Here is a 15,485-nt window from a genome sequence, read left to right as displayed (position 1 = left end):
ATTGTTTATCTTTAGTTAGTGCTGCCTTAAATAATTGTCTCAGTTATTTTTTAATCTTTGTAGAAAAGATTTTAAAATTCTAATTTATCTAATTATTTTGATGAATTTTCTAAAAACAGATCTCTCAAACCATGGACTGTAGTAACTTATCCAGCAAAAAATCCTACAGTACGTTCATAATTATAAACAAAATTCATTAATACTAATTATGCTGCATTTGTGATTTGTTAAATGGTAGTCTAAAGGATATCTGAACCTCACATCTTAGCCCTTCCCTGGTACTTCTGAAAGATAAATCAGAAGTGTGAAGGCACACCTGCAGTCCAGCCACTGTAGTGTATTGAAGGGCTAGGATCAGCGTCTAATATTAATACATTAGAAATCATTTGCTTACTCTTTTTAAACCTTTGGTTGTTTAGTTGCTTCTGCCTCCAGTGTAATTGTTCTTCAGCTAAGATTTTTGGAGAAACACTGTGGTATAGTAACTAGCAAACAGAGTGATATAGTACTTTTTACCTTCCCGACAATACAAAAACCTAGGTGTGATATGGCAAGGAAAATGTTAGCTTAAGTCATAGAGTGAATGGTAAATAAAGGTCTTAGAAATTTTGAAAAGTAAAATAAGTTGTTGTCTAACATTGTGAAAAAGTCTCAATTTAAAATAATTCAGGCGACTAAAGTGTTACATGGACAACTTATCACATCTTTTAACATATAACAACTTTAATTTATCGTTTCTGTAGCACTTAATTCGTAGTAGCGGAAAATTGATTCTTCTTGACAAGCTATTAATTCGCCTAAGAGAACGAGGCAATCGAGTTCTTATTTTTTCACAAATGGTGCGGATGTTAGATATACTTGCAGAATATTTGAAATACCGTCAATTTCCTTTTCAAGTAAGCATTTAATTGTACTTGTTTTAAATTTTAATTCCTGAGCATATTTCACAGAATTGCCTTTGAAATTATTTTGTAAGTGTTTAGGTTTTTATATAAGATATACTTTTCCTTTAAAGAGATATGCCTCCTTTAAAAAAAATTTGTCATTCCCTTTTTTCTTTTTGACTTTATGTATTGCAATAAAATTTTTCTTCGTTTCCTCTAATTTTTATTTTCTTTTAATTTTGCCTTTTTCTTCTATACTTGCTTTAGATTTTAAAAACTGATCTAAGGCAGAGTTTTCTTGATTGGACAGATCTCAAAACAGGGAAGCCTTTAGTCTTTAATCTGAATGAGGGAAACAGCAAGCAGTCTCTGTGAATGTGAATGCTGCCAAGATTCTAATGACTGTTGTGCTCATAGTTAGCTGACGCAGTGTTTGCTGAGTAAAACTAGATAACGTTAGAGAAGAAACTAAAGACCAAAATTCTCACTCATCTATTCAAAATTTATATTGAAGTTCATTCAATATAACTAAAGCTAATATTGATGAGTGTTTAAAGTCAGGTTCTATTTTCAGTACTTTACATCTAATTATTTAATTCTCGAAGCAATTTTATGAACATAGCAGACATTTGTAGATACAGCTAGTAAATGGTGTATAATTAGTGCAGATAGTAAAATAGCTGTAAAATTATAATAATGGGACTCAATACACAATCCTTGCTTTGTCAGAGCTTATCTCTTAGGAGACAGACATCAAGCAGGTAATCACAAATAAAGGTAACATTACAATTCTGGTAAGTGTTGTGAAGAAAGACAGGTATTTGGTGATGTGAACATTATTGAGAAATATTACGGTAATTTAAGGGAAAATGTAGAAGAGTACCATTAGTTAAGGTTTTTGAAAACATCTTTATTGATAAGTAATTCCAATACTATACATTTTACCCATTTAAAGTATGCAGTTCAGTGGTTTTTACTATGTTCACTGATATGTGTAATTGTCACACAGGTGGTTTTAGAACATTTTCATCAGAAAGAAACCTGTACGCTTTAGCTATTCCTCCTGTCCTTCCAATTTGCCTTCCTCTCCTGCCCTGTGTTGTTTTGTTTTTTGTTTTTGAGATGGAGTTTCACTCTTGTTGCCCAGGCTGGAGTGCAATGGCACAATCTTGGCCTACGGCGACCTCTGCCTTCCTGGTTCAAGTGATTCTCCTCCCTCAGTCTTCTGAGTAGCTGGGATTACAGGCATGCACCACCACACCTGACTAATTTTGTGTTTTTAATAGAGGTAGAGTTGCTCCATGTTGTCAAGCTGGTCTTGAACTCCCAACCTCAGGTGATCCGCTTACCTTGGCTTCCTAAAGTGCTGGGATTACAGACATGAGCCACCACGCTCAGCCCCTGTGTTGGTTTGTTTTTAAACAAATTGCTGTGCACGTGCTCAGACAAAAAATTAGTTTGGCTAATTTTGAGTGTTCATAAGCACCACTTCTCTGCCGCTAATCCCTTCTTATTCCCAGGTCACTTCCTGGAGAGAATCATTTTTAATTTTATTTGGTTTAGGTCATGCCACAGTGATGAGATGCCACTGTTCTTAAAATGTGTACTAATTTGTATTTTAGTGGAAAAGAAAAAACACGATTTTAATTTTTTTAAACCTTAATAGACATCTCTTTCCCTACTTTGTATAGGTGATAATTTAGAGCATTTCACTTAAACCAAAACCACTTAGAATACATAATTTAAAATGTTTATCATATTTTTCTTTTCAGAGTCAAAGTTCATATAGTAACAAAGCAAACGTAGGCATATGCCTTCCAAAAATATTAGTTTAATTCATGAGTTAAATGCATGGATCCTAGTAGGCAAGTTATTTCTAGTCTATAACGGGTTAATAATTATAAAATCATTGCCATTATAAAGCGAAATAGTAGCTAATGTTTAATAAGCATTCAGTATGTGTAGGCACTGTGATGTGTGTTTTCCTATGCTCTCTCACCAAGTTCTCTATAGTCTGTGAAGGAGGGACTACTTTTATATCTATTTTACTTAAAGTGGAACTGACATGGAGAAGAAGTTTGAAGTCAGATCACTTGCTCAAGATGCCCAGTGAATAAGATACTAAAATGCAGGCAGTTGACTAGAGCTCCTGATGCTTCATACCAATAATTTTCAAACTTTATGGCCTTCACTAAACCTCTTCAGTAGGTCTTGGGTAGAGCTCAGTAATTTGCCTATCTATGTTCTCAGTTGACACTAATGCTGTTCTAATAACCACACTGGACTTAATCAGTGTTTTAAAACTGAATTGTAGGATTAGTGGCTTATGGCTGCAATCCCAGCACTTTAGGAGGCCGAGGTGGGCAGATCACCCGAGGTCAGGAGTTTAAGACAAGCCTGACCAACATGTGAAACCCCGTCTCTACTAAACATACAAAAATTAGCCAGGTGTGGTGGTGGGCATCTGTAATCTCAGCTACTCGGGAGGCTGAGGCAGGAGAATCGCTTGAACCTGGGAGGCGGAGGTTGAGATGAGCCAAGATCGTGCCACTGCCCTCCAGCCTGGGCTACAAGAGGGAAACAGCCTCAAAACAAAACAAACAAACAAACAAAAAAAACCCACTGAATTGTAAATGGATCTGTGAATCCGTTTAATCAGTTGTACCAACATTGAAAGTAAAATGATAAAACATGAAAGTATAATATATCATGTTATGATATGAAACTTGTTTCAGGTGTTTGTAAACAGCTATGTACTTAATCCACATATCTCTTAGAATGGGACTCAGGCAGAATAGTATGACAGCCTATGCTGTATTTACTCTTGAGGTTGCAGTCCTAGTGATTTGGAGCACAGACTAAAGACAGAATGCCTAAGCATTATTTTACTGTCTAGTAAGTACTTTCTATTATAGTTTTAGTAAAGGACATGCTTTACATTTCTACTTAATTTTATAATTGATTTTAATTGCTTTGTAACATTTTGATTCTGTTATATGCAGTATTTTAATGTGTTTTATTCTAGAGATTAGATGGATCAATAAAAGGAGAACTGAGGAAACAAGCTCTAGATCATTTTAATGCTGAGGGATCAGAGGTATGTATTAGTGCTTTTTAAATTATAAGTAATTTTGATTTAGTATTAGTATATTACCTTATTATTCAGTCATATTTTCTAATCTTTATGCCCAGCTTGATAAAAAATAGTAGAGTTAGCCACCTTTGATCAGCAAATGAGGTTTTAAAGTCACTATTCTAGGTTAAACCTAAGAATTTAATTTTAATTTTTTTTTTTTTTTTTAAGATAGAGTCTCGCTGTGTTGCCCAGGTTAGGTTGCCGTGGCGCGATCTCAGCTCACTGCAACCTCTGCCTCCCGAGTTCAAGGTATTATTCTGCCTCAGCCTCCCAAGTAGCTGGGATTACAGGTGCACACCACTGTGCCTGGCTAGTTTTTGTATTTTTAGTAGAGAAGGGGTTTTGCCTTGTTGCTAGGCTGGTCTTGAATCCCTGAGCTCAGGTGATCCACCCGCCTTAGCTTCCCAAAGTGCTGGGATTACAGGCAGGAGCCACCATGTCCAGCCAAGAATTGTACTCTTTATTATCAATACTCTTTCAGCATGGAACGGTTATTTTAATGTGTTTCAAAATAAATTAGATTGGGCACAGTAGCTCATCTAACACAAGAGAATCACTTCAGGCCAGGAGTTTGAGGCTACCCTGGGAAGCAGTGAGACTGCTGTCCCCCCCAAAAAAAGGTAAAAAAAAAAAGTAAATAAACTGGGCATGGTGGCACTTGCTTGGAGTCCCAGTTATTTGGGAGGCTGAGGTGAGAGAATCACAGCCCAGGAGTTTGAGGCTGCAGCAAGCTATGATCATGTTAATAGACTCTAGCTCAGGCAATAGAGTGAGACTCTGTCTCAAAAAAACAAACAAACAAAAAAAACCAAAAATCCAAAAAACAACATATCCCACTTTTAAATTTTTTTATTTTAATTTCCCTAGGTTTTTGGGAAACAGGTAATATTTGGTTAAACAAGCAAGTTCTATAGTGGTGGTTTGTAAGAATTTGGTGCACCCATGGCAGTATACACTGAACCAAATTTGTAGTGTTTTATCACTCACCCCCTTCCCACCCTTTCCCGCTGAGTCCCCAAAGTCCTTCTTTGTATCATTCTGAAGACTTTGTATCCTCATAGCTTAGTTCCCACATATGAATGAGAACATACAATGTTTGGCTTTCCATTCCTGAGTTATTTCCCTCAGAATAAGTCTCCAGGCTGGGCATGGTGGCTCACGCCTGTAATCCCAGCACTTTGGGAGGCTGAGGTGGGCTGATCACTTGAGGTCAGGAGTTTGAGACCAGCCTGGCCAATATGGTGAAACCTCATCTCTACTAAAAATACAAAAATTAGCTGGACATGGTAGCGCATTCCTGTAATCCCAGCTACTTGGGAGGCTAAGGCAGGAGAATTGCTGGCTGGGAGGCGGAGGTTACAGTGAGCCAAGATAAAAAGAGAGTCGCTGTCTCAAAAAAAAAAAAAAAAAAGGAATATAGTCTCCACCAGGTTGCTGTGAATGCCAGTATTTCTTTTTTACGGCTGAATAGTATTCTGCGGTATACGTATACCACAGTTTCTTTATCTACTTGTTGATTGATGAGTATTTGGGCTGGTTTCACATTGCTGCAATTGTGAATTGTACTTTTTATAGTCATGTTTGTGCAAGTATCTTTCTCCTGAAATGACTTTTTTCCTTCTGGGTAGATATCCAGTAGTGGGATTGCTGGATCAAATGGTAGTTCTACTTGTAGTTCTTTAAGGAATTTCCACACTGTTTTCCATAGAGTTCTTTTTTTGGGTATGTGCCTTTTATTTTTTAAGGAGATAAAATTTACAGTTAGAGTTGAAGCATCATTTTATTTTTATTTCATTTTCTTTCTTTTTCATCAGAAGTAAACTGTATTGAATTTGGTGTTATTAACATATGTATTTGATTTTGGAGTGTTTTTGTTGGTCTTGCTAGAGGTTTATATATTAGTTTTAAAAACTGCCTTTCTGTTTAATTAGTAATGTACTGTTTAAGTTCAGAAAATCAACTGAAAATTTTTTATTTTGATTATTCAATTTCTTACAGGATTTCTGCTTTTTGCTGTCCACAAGAGCTGGAGGTCTAGGGATTAATTTAGCCTCTGCTGACACTGTTGTTATATTTGATTCTGATTGGAATCCACAGAATGATCTTCAGGCACAGGCTAGAGCCCATCGAATTGGGCAAAAGAAACAGGTATTTTCAATTTTAATTTATATTATGTTGCTGTTTTAGAATTCTTTTTTTTTTGGTGGGGGGGAAGTGATTTCGGTTTATCCGCTAGAGGATAAGATCACTGGAATAATCATACTGATGTTTAACAGATAGGATACTGAGGAACGTGGTTTACCGAAATCACCTAGAGAGTCTGACAGAGTTGAGATAACTATATATAAATAGGATCATATATTCTGTTTTGATCTTAAATTCTAGTCATAACTATAAAATGCAGTTTTTCATTTCAGAACAAAAACTTTAAAAAGTATTTGCTTATTTTAACTTAAAAGAGAGTTTGAGTCGCATATACAACCTTTTTATTAATCTATATTTTGTCCATGTGCTTGCAAGATTCACCACATATAAATGCAGTCTCATTTTATAATTGTAACAAAATACCTTTAAATGGTGGTGCTGAACCTTTACCTAGAGAAATAGGGAAAATTTACTACACCACTTCTTTTCAATTTTGGAGAGTTTGTTTTATGGCGGGCTTCTTTTTAACTTGGTGAGTCGTTCATAGAATTTTGCATTATATAGAGTGATGAAACATTAGAATTGAGGCAATGAGTATAAGGTTGTCAGAAGTTTACATGACCCCTACCCTCAATTTTCCACAGCTAAATCATAACTTAAATATTACTGTCATTCCTTTAGAACAACAAAAATAAGCAAATGGAATCTCCTTACCAAAATGTTAAGAAGGAAGGAAAGGTATAGTTTCAAAATAGTCTCTTAAGTTGCAGAACTCTAGCTTTCAACATCTTTTTAAATTTTTCATTTTGCTTTTAATCAGTGAAAACTTCATGTGGAATAAGCTTCAATCTGTGTCCCAATGTTTAGGCACGTCAGATTAGCAGAACAAATCCTTAATACTGCAGTTTGTTTGCTCTTGTGTATTTTTACAGGTGAATATTTATCGTCTAGTTACAAAGGGATCAGTTGAAGAAGATATTCTTGAAAGGGCCAAAAAGAAGATGGTGTTAGATCATCTTGTAATTCAAAGAATGGACACAACTGGGAAGACAGTACTACACACAGGTTCTGCCCCATCAAGGTGGTTACTTTATTATAAAAAATGTCATTTTAGAGCCAGTATGTTCATTTTCCCGACATGTTATATCACTATAAGTAGATCACTGAAGAATTGTATTCAGTGTTGTACTTTTTATATTTTGTAAGACTTTGGACTAATTTCTAGTTAGAAAACTAGGAATACCTGGTTTCATTACTATAGATTTGTAATTATAATCTCTTTAACTTCTATGCTTCAAGTTTCTTATTTAAAAATAAATATACTGGCCTAGACAACATGGTGAAATCCCACCTCTACAAAAAATAAAAAACTTAGCTGGGCATGGTGACACATGCCTGTACTCCCAGCTACTCAGGAGGCTGAGGTGGGAGGATCAGGTGAGCCCAGGAGGTGGAGGTTGCAGTGAGCTAAGATTGTGCCACTGCACTTCAGCCTGGGTGAGAGCGAGACACTGTCTCAGGGAAAAAAAAAAAAAAAGATACTAATACTTGATTTACCTAACTTCTTCTTGTAACTGTTTTAATAAAACTGAATGAAAATGTCAGTAATTAATAAAAGTCATGTGTAAATGTTATATTTTTAACTGTTAAACATTTTTGTTTTTCCTTTTTTAGTTCTACTCCTTTCAATAAAGAAGAGTTATCAGCCATTTTAAAGTTTGGTGCTGAGGAACTTTTTAAGGAACCTGAAGGAGAAGAACAAGAGCCCCAGGTTAAAAATTTTGCATCAGGTCATGGGCCAAGGAAGGGAATAGAAAAATCCCCAAATGGACAACCCCAAAAAAAGACCCAGGTCTTAAAAAAAAAAAAAAAAAAAAAACACCTGCCTCACAATATGTGATATCTATTTGATAGGATGGGAGGATTCAAGTATATTTAAAGATTGTTTTTCTAATTTTAGGAAATGGATATAGATGAAATCTTGAAGAGGGCCGAAACTCATGAAAATGAACCAGGTCCTTTGACTGTAGGAGATGAATTGCTTTCCCAGTTCAAGGTAGATTTAAACAAAATTTTCCTTATAATTGCTTAAATTGAGAGGAATTGAGTTATCGTCATTTAGTGGTTGGTTAATTTTTCTTTAAGCATAATCAGGAATATAATTTTTGCCTTAAAATTTGCTATGTTGTATAAAAACTACTCTCCCTTGTTCAGACAAACCAGTAGCAAACTAATTTGAAAGAGACCAAATCTGTTTATGAAGTTACATTTAGTTGGGTGGAAAGAGCTGTTGTTTCCTAATTAGCAACTAGAATAGTGCTTGGCAAATAGCATGTCCTTAAATATTTGGGTAAATAAATCAATTAGTGTGATCTCTTATTTAGATTTCCGTGACTGAAAGCTTTCAGCTGATTTTTTATTGAAGCAGTTATTAACCTTAACTTACCACAAATAAGAAAACTCTAGTAAATCAGTCAAAGCAAGCAATAAGCTACTATATGTTGATACTTAATATCCCTGGTTTGTTGAGGGCCAGTGAGTTGAAGGGAGTCCTAAAGCAATATAAGTCAACTGACCTCATGGAGTAGGATAGGTGCCATTTGTTTAGCTATTTTCTATGAACTGTGGTTTTTAAGGATCAATTCATTTCATATGTTAATTTGACAAATATTTATGGAACATCTTCAGTGTACCCCACACAGTGAATAAAAAACTTTTATAATTTTAATGAATCACTCTGGCAACTGTGTGGATGATTGACTGTAGTGAGGCAAGAACTATAGCAGGGAGATAAGATAGAAAACTGTTCAATAATCCTGGTTAAGAGGTGAAGGTTTTTGGAACTGGTACTCTGGGCATGGTCTGATTAATTATTTTTTCCTATAAAGTTTATACTCTTGGCTTTTAATTTGAGTAATAGGTAATTTGAAAACCTGTTAAGTAAATATAGGTTATTTTTATAGCATTTAGTTGGTATGTGTACAGTTGATTTTAAGGCTGTCATTTAAATAACAGGAATCAATGCAGGCTGTATTCAGCCTCATTCTTTATGTAGGATAAGCATAGTTTTTTTGTCTTCACCCAGCTATATATTAATGTAAATTTTAGTGTACTAGTATTGATAGCCATTTTTTCTCTCTGTTTTTTTGAGATGGAGTCTCACTCTGTCACCCAGGCTGGAATACAGTGGCATGATTTTGGCCCACTGCAACCCCCACCTCCTGAGTTCAGGCGATTCTCTTTCCTCAGACTCCCGAGTAGCTGGGATTACAAGCGTGTGCCAGTATGCCTGGCTTTTTTTTTGTTTTATTTTTTTGAGACAGAGTCTCACTCTAGCCCAGGCTGGAGTGCAGTGGCCAGTCTTGGTTCACTGCAACCTCTGCCTGCTAGATCCCAGTTCAAGCAGTTCTCCTGCCTCAGCCTCCCAACTAGCTGAGATTACCGGAATGCACCACCATGCCCAGCTAAGTTTTGTATTTTTAGTAGAGACGGGGTTTAACCGTGTTGGCCAGGCTGGTCTCGAACTCCTGACCTCAAATGATTGACCCACCAGGGCCTCCCAACGTGCTGGGATTACAGGCATGAGCCACCTTGCCTGGCCATGGTAGTTAGCTTTAATATGTGCTCTCTGTATACCAGACCTTGCATAGTAACTTAAATGTGTTATCTTATTTAATCCTCACAATAGTATGCTCTCAGAGCTCTGTGTCTCTGCCAGTAGCTGTTTAGGTAGTGTTTTCGTGATCTTAAAAATGCTATTAGATTGTTCTAAGTACTTGATAGATGGACTGGTATGAGAATTTCTGTAGATTATTTAACATGTTAATAGTTAAATAATCTACAGAAATTTTTTTTTGTTGTTGTTAACTGCTTTTAGTTCTGTGATGCTACTAATTTTGATGAGCAGTAGGGCAAAAGAAAACATTCCTAGAGGATTATTAGAAGTCATTTCGTTCAATATGCTTTGCCCTAATGCAGAAATGAATCTAGGTTGTTTAGAAGTTAAATTTGGCTTAGTCCACAGTCATATTCATTATCCTAAGGATATTTAGGCATGCCAGTTCCTCCGCCTTAAAAAAAAATTAGGGATCAATTTTTCTGTAACAGTTATTTTAAAAATTCTGAAATTTATCAGGTTGCCAACTTCTCAAATATGGATGAGGATGACATTGAGTTGGAACCTGAAAGAAATTCAAAGAATTGGGAGGAGATTATTCCAGAAGATCAAAGAAGACGATTAGAAGAAGAAGAAAGACAAAAGGAACTTGAGGAAATTTATATGCTCCCAAGAATGAGAAACTGTGCAAAACAGGTGATTTTGTAATTTTTAAGATATTTCTGTAATGTAAAAGTATTCAACCCGGGCTGATTCTTTGAATTACAAGATGATCTAAAACCATTTTCTTTTTGGCCCTTTCAAGAATATCTTCTTCAGCGGATCTCTTCATAACTAGATGATAAATATTCACCTGTAAATATCTCATTTGTCTACTTAGAATAGCAATGTGGTTATTAAGCAGAATGGAAAACAACAAGTAATCAAACTGTCCACCCAGAGATACAATTAATTATTATTGCAGTGTACATCATTCCAATTTTTTTAGTGCATTATCATTTACCTTTATGAGGTATTGGTTCATAGTTTTCTTTTCTTGTAATGTTCTTGATTTGATAATTTTTGCCTCATGAAATGAGAATGATTTCCTCTTATTAATCTTTTCAAAGAACCAGCTCCTGGTTTTATTGAGTGTGTGTCTGTGTGTGTGTGTGTGTGTGTGTGACAGCATCTTGCTCTGTTGCCAAGGCTGGAGTGCAGAGACACAATTTCAGCTGTAACCTTGACCTCCTGGCCTCAGATGATCCTCCCACCTCAGCCTCCCAAGTAGCTGGGACTACAGTGTACCCCACCACACCCAGCTGATTTTTGTATTCTTTTTGTAGAGATGGGGGTTTTGCCATGTTGTGCAGGCCATCTCGAACTTCTGGGCTCATATGATTCATTTGCCTTGGCCTCCCAAAATGTTGGGACTATAGTTATGAAGCAATGCACCTGGCCTCTTTTATTTGGTTTCTTAAGTTGCAAGCTTAGATATAGAAATGTAATCTTTGTTTTCTAATAAATGCTTTTTCTTTAAGCATTGCCTTTTCTGAATTTTTGAAATCTGTTGTTTTTATTTTCCTCAATTTCAGAATTTTAAAAAATTTCCCTTATGACTTATCTTTGACCCACAGGTCCTTTTAGAAGTGTGTTTTAAAATGTTCAGATATTTAGACAATTTTTCAACTATCTTTGTTAATAATTGGTTGTTTAATTCTGTCATCGTTAGAAAGCATGCTTTATGTAATTTTAATTTTTAAAAATTTGTTGGTATTTATTCAGTGGCCTAAATAAACAAATAGCAAATTTTTAAATAACTGTAATAGTGCTATGCCAAGCTATATTGGATCCTTTGCCAAATGGGAAGCATTTTTAAAGTGGAATGTTCCCTTTCTCCAAGACTGTACCATGGAGGAAAGTTTTCTCCAGTCTTCTACCATGCTTCTTTCTCATGAGCACCTGATGGAAGTTTGTGTTATAGTGCCTGAGAGTGGGTGCAGGTGCTCTGAGTTTTAGCTGTTAAGTACTGTGATCTCACAATAGCCTGCACTCAGCCATTAATAGATTTTAGCTGATCTCCTCTTACCTGCTTGTATGGTACTTGATTTCTGTCACCTGTGTTATTCACAGATGAGCCACTGTTCAAGTCTCATCTTTTTTTCTGTTTTTGTAATCTCCTGTATTTCCTTACATTTAGATATGTAGGTTGCCCTGTGATTTCATCTTTCTGATGTTAAATTGAAAAGTTTTAATTTTGTAGATCAGATTTGTTGTTAGAATAGGAGCAGTGCCCTTACCAACTTTATACATAACAGCCAGAAGTGGAGCCAAAAATAATAGTTTTGGCCTGAAAGTAGCCATATATGTTATGTTTTCTTTCTGTTTATTTATTCAAACTCCTAAGTAGTTTTGTTTTACAGTGTGTAAGAATGCAGCATTACATTAGATCTTGTGAAAGGATCAAGGAAGTTTAGAAAAAATAAGGTTAAAATACTAGCCTTTACTTCATTTAACTTTCAGCACGTTAGAAGTTCAGAATATGTGCCAAGGCTTTGAAAAAACTCCTAAGACTTAGAGAATATATGGTTTGATGCATATGGATGTTACAAATAGCCTTTTATGTGGGTTCAACTGCCATTTTTTTCTTTCAAATATCTCATTTGTGGAGTTAGAATAGTAATATGTGGATATTGAGCAGAATGGAAAAAAAGAAAACTGTCCACCCAGAGATACGACTAATATTATTGCATTGTACATCATTCCAATTTTTTAAATGCATTATCATTTGCCAAATTAAATTGGAGTTGTATTAATTTGGAACTTTTTCTTCTTTTCGACAGTATGTCATGAATGTTGATTATTCTGCAACCCCATTTTTAATGGTCTGTCAGCATTATATCATACAGATTATTTGTCTGGTCTCTCTTTGATGAATATTTAGATTATTTGCTTTTTGTTTTTGAGACAGTATCTCACTGTGTTGCCCAGGATGAAATGCAGTGGTGCAGTCATGGCCCACACTGCGGCCTCAACTTCATGGACTCAAACGATCTTCCCAACTCAGCCTCCCAAGTAGCTGAAACTACAGATGCATACTACAGAAATGCCTGGCTAATATTTTAAATTTTTTGTAAATATAAGATCTCACTATGTTCCCTAAGCTGGTCTTGAACTCCTGTTGTCTTCCTGCCCTGGCCTCCCAGTCATGCTGGGATTACAGGGATGAGCTGCTGCACTCAGCCATATTTTTCTTTTATGATGTAAATAACTTTATTGATCAATGTTTCTTTGCAGTTCTGATCTCCTCAGGAAAAAATGCCTAGAAGTTATGTTGCTGGGTCAGTAGAATTACTTTTGAGGCTTTTGATATAATGTTGTCTAATTACCCTTTAAGTCAAAATACCCACCAGAGGTATATGAATGTTTATTTTTCCATACCATTGCCAGTATTGGCTATTGTTGCTTACTTAGTGTTGGTCAAGTTGATAGATTTAAAAAAAAAGAATTGCCTTTTATTGTTACTTTACATTTAAAAAAATTACCAATGAAGAAATCCCATTTTGCATGTTTTTATTTGATGAATTGCTCGTTAATAACCTTTCTCATATTTTTACAAAAGGACTGTTGTTATTTTCTTGCAGATTTGTAAGAGTGCTTTAAGTAGTAAGGCTATTAATAACCGATTGTCATTAATGTATTTTTCTCTGTTTGCTTTTTAATTTTGTTTATGGAATGTTTTTGATACATTGAAAAACATTTTTAAGATTCTGACCATCTGTTATAACAGTTTTTGCTCTTAGGATAAAAGCTGTTTTTACACTAAGGTTGGGTAAATTTTTATTTTCCAATTCCAGATTAGTTTCAACGGAAGTGAAGGCAGGCGCAGTAGAAGTAGGAGATACTCTGGATCTGATAGTGATTCCATCTCAGAAAGGAAAAGGCCAAAGAAACGTGGAAGACCACGAACTATTCCTCGGGAGAATATTAAAGGATTTAGTGATGCAGAAATTAGGCGGTAAGATGATAAAAAAACAATCGCTTCAACTTGGTTTTAGTGGAGAATGAAACTAAAATATAAAAATTCCATAATTTTCAAAAATTGTGATGAAGTTTTAGAAGAGGCAAATGTGTGTTATTTGAGGGAATTGGGTGGGTCTGCTTTTGGGTATTTGTTGTAACGGAACAAAACAATTTTGGTGTCTAATCTTTGCATGCTATTTATTGCTAAACTACTTAGACTAAAATTTTTTTTATTAATGTGACTCAGAATAGTGATCCTTTTGTGTAAAAGTATTTTTGATAAATCAGATTTTTTAATTAGAAATTCTCACTGCATTTATGACTCCCAAAGTTACTAATTTTTTGTGGGAATAATTTAGTTCTGTATTTTTGTAGTTTCTTAACACCAAGGTGACTTCCTTTTCGGAAGTAACCCTGTTAAAAGCATTTCTGATGTGTTCAAGTAGGAATTGAGGTGTGGTAAGACTGGCCATGTGGGATAAATTGTGGTGTCCATTCAGAGTATGTATACATTTCTTTAAGGGGAACACAATAACCACTTGCTTTTGTTTATGTAATAGTTTTGGATATGAAATTTATTAAAATCTTGTTCAGTTTTGTATTTTGAAAGTTTGTTGTTTCTTTCAAGCCATTGTAACTTTTCTCTTTTAAATCTTAGACCTGACAAAATTCCTCATTCTTTCTACCAGAAAACTTAATACATTGTTAGCCTTTTTTAAAGGTACTTTCGTGACCACCTGATTTGCTGGACTTTCCGTCTTTAGTTAGGAAGCATTTTGACTTCACTTTACCTGGATATTTTTCCTCATTTATTAACCACTTACCTAGCTTTCTTAAGTAAAATTTTAATTTTCCATTGTTGGTGTAATACCACACAACCTAATTAAAGGCATTCAGTGAATTTTTTATCAGCACTTGGAATGTGAGGAAGTGTACTATAATTGATAATCATTGTGGAGACACTTCCTATGGTAGCTTTGAACCTTTTTTGGTCTTAAGAAAATAATAAAGTAATTTCTAAAACAAAAGTTAGCTTCTGTTGTTTTATTTATACTGATATCTAAACATCATCCTGGGTGTTAAAATAAACCTTGTCTTACTTGGCGTATCTTAATGTTTTAACATTTTTGTTTTTAGCATAGTTCATTCTTAGTGCTTTGAATTAATTTTTATACTAACAAGTACTTTCTTATGTCTGTAAACATTAGAAATATATATATAATTTTAGTGAAATCTGAAGCTCACATTTAAACCAAACAATTATTTTCTCTTAGGTTTATCAAGAGCTATAAGAAATTTGGTGGTCCTCTGGAAAGGTGAGTACATTTATCATTCTCATAGAATTATGGAATATATTACATGCTGTCAGCTTTGTTTGTATGAAACATTTCGGTTTAGCTACTTGGTTAAATTTGCTGTTAATTGACATTTACAAAATTAATGGATAAGGCACATATCAGATTGATTTTTAAAAATGTTTTTGTACTTGGGAGGCCGAGGCGGGTGGATCACGAGGTCAAGAGATCGAGACCATCCTGGTCAACATGGTGAAACCCCGTCTCTACTAAAAATACAAAAAATTAGCTGGGCATGGTGGCGCATGTCTGTAGTCCCAGCTACTCAGGAGGCTGAGGCAGGAGAATTGCCTGAACCCAGGAGGCGGAGGTTGCGGTGAGCCGAGATCGCGCCATTGCACTCCAGC

General features: G+C 35.2%; 1 protein-coding gene across 1 annotated transcript in view; it reads left to right on the top strand.

Moving 5' to 3' along the window:
* The window catches only part of CHD1 (chromodomain helicase DNA binding protein 1), a 73,447-nt gene that overhangs the window by 38,701 nt on the left and 19,261 nt on the right, over positions 1-15,485 (top strand). Inside the window, 10 exon segments of the mRNA XM_037732004.1 lie at positions 744-896; positions 3,910-3,981; positions 6,019-6,168; positions 7,098-7,246; positions 7,840-7,936; positions 8,126-8,221; positions 10,301-10,477; positions 13,618-13,778; positions 15,058-15,103; positions 15,449-15,469. Coding sequence (XP_037587932.1) covers positions 744-896; positions 3,910-3,981; positions 6,019-6,168; positions 7,098-7,246; positions 7,840-7,936; positions 8,126-8,221; positions 10,301-10,477; positions 13,618-13,778; positions 15,058-15,103; positions 15,449-15,469 — 1,122 coding nt within the window.

Source organism: Cebus imitator, unplaced genomic scaffold, assembly GCF_001604975.1.
Source record: "Cebus imitator isolate Cc_AM_T3 unplaced genomic scaffold, Cebus_imitator-1.0 Scaffold436, whole genome shotgun sequence".
Classification (NCBI taxonomy): Eukaryota; Metazoa; Chordata; class Mammalia; order Primates; family Cebidae; genus Cebus; species Cebus imitator.
This window is presented reverse-complemented; position numbering and strand designations above follow the sequence as displayed.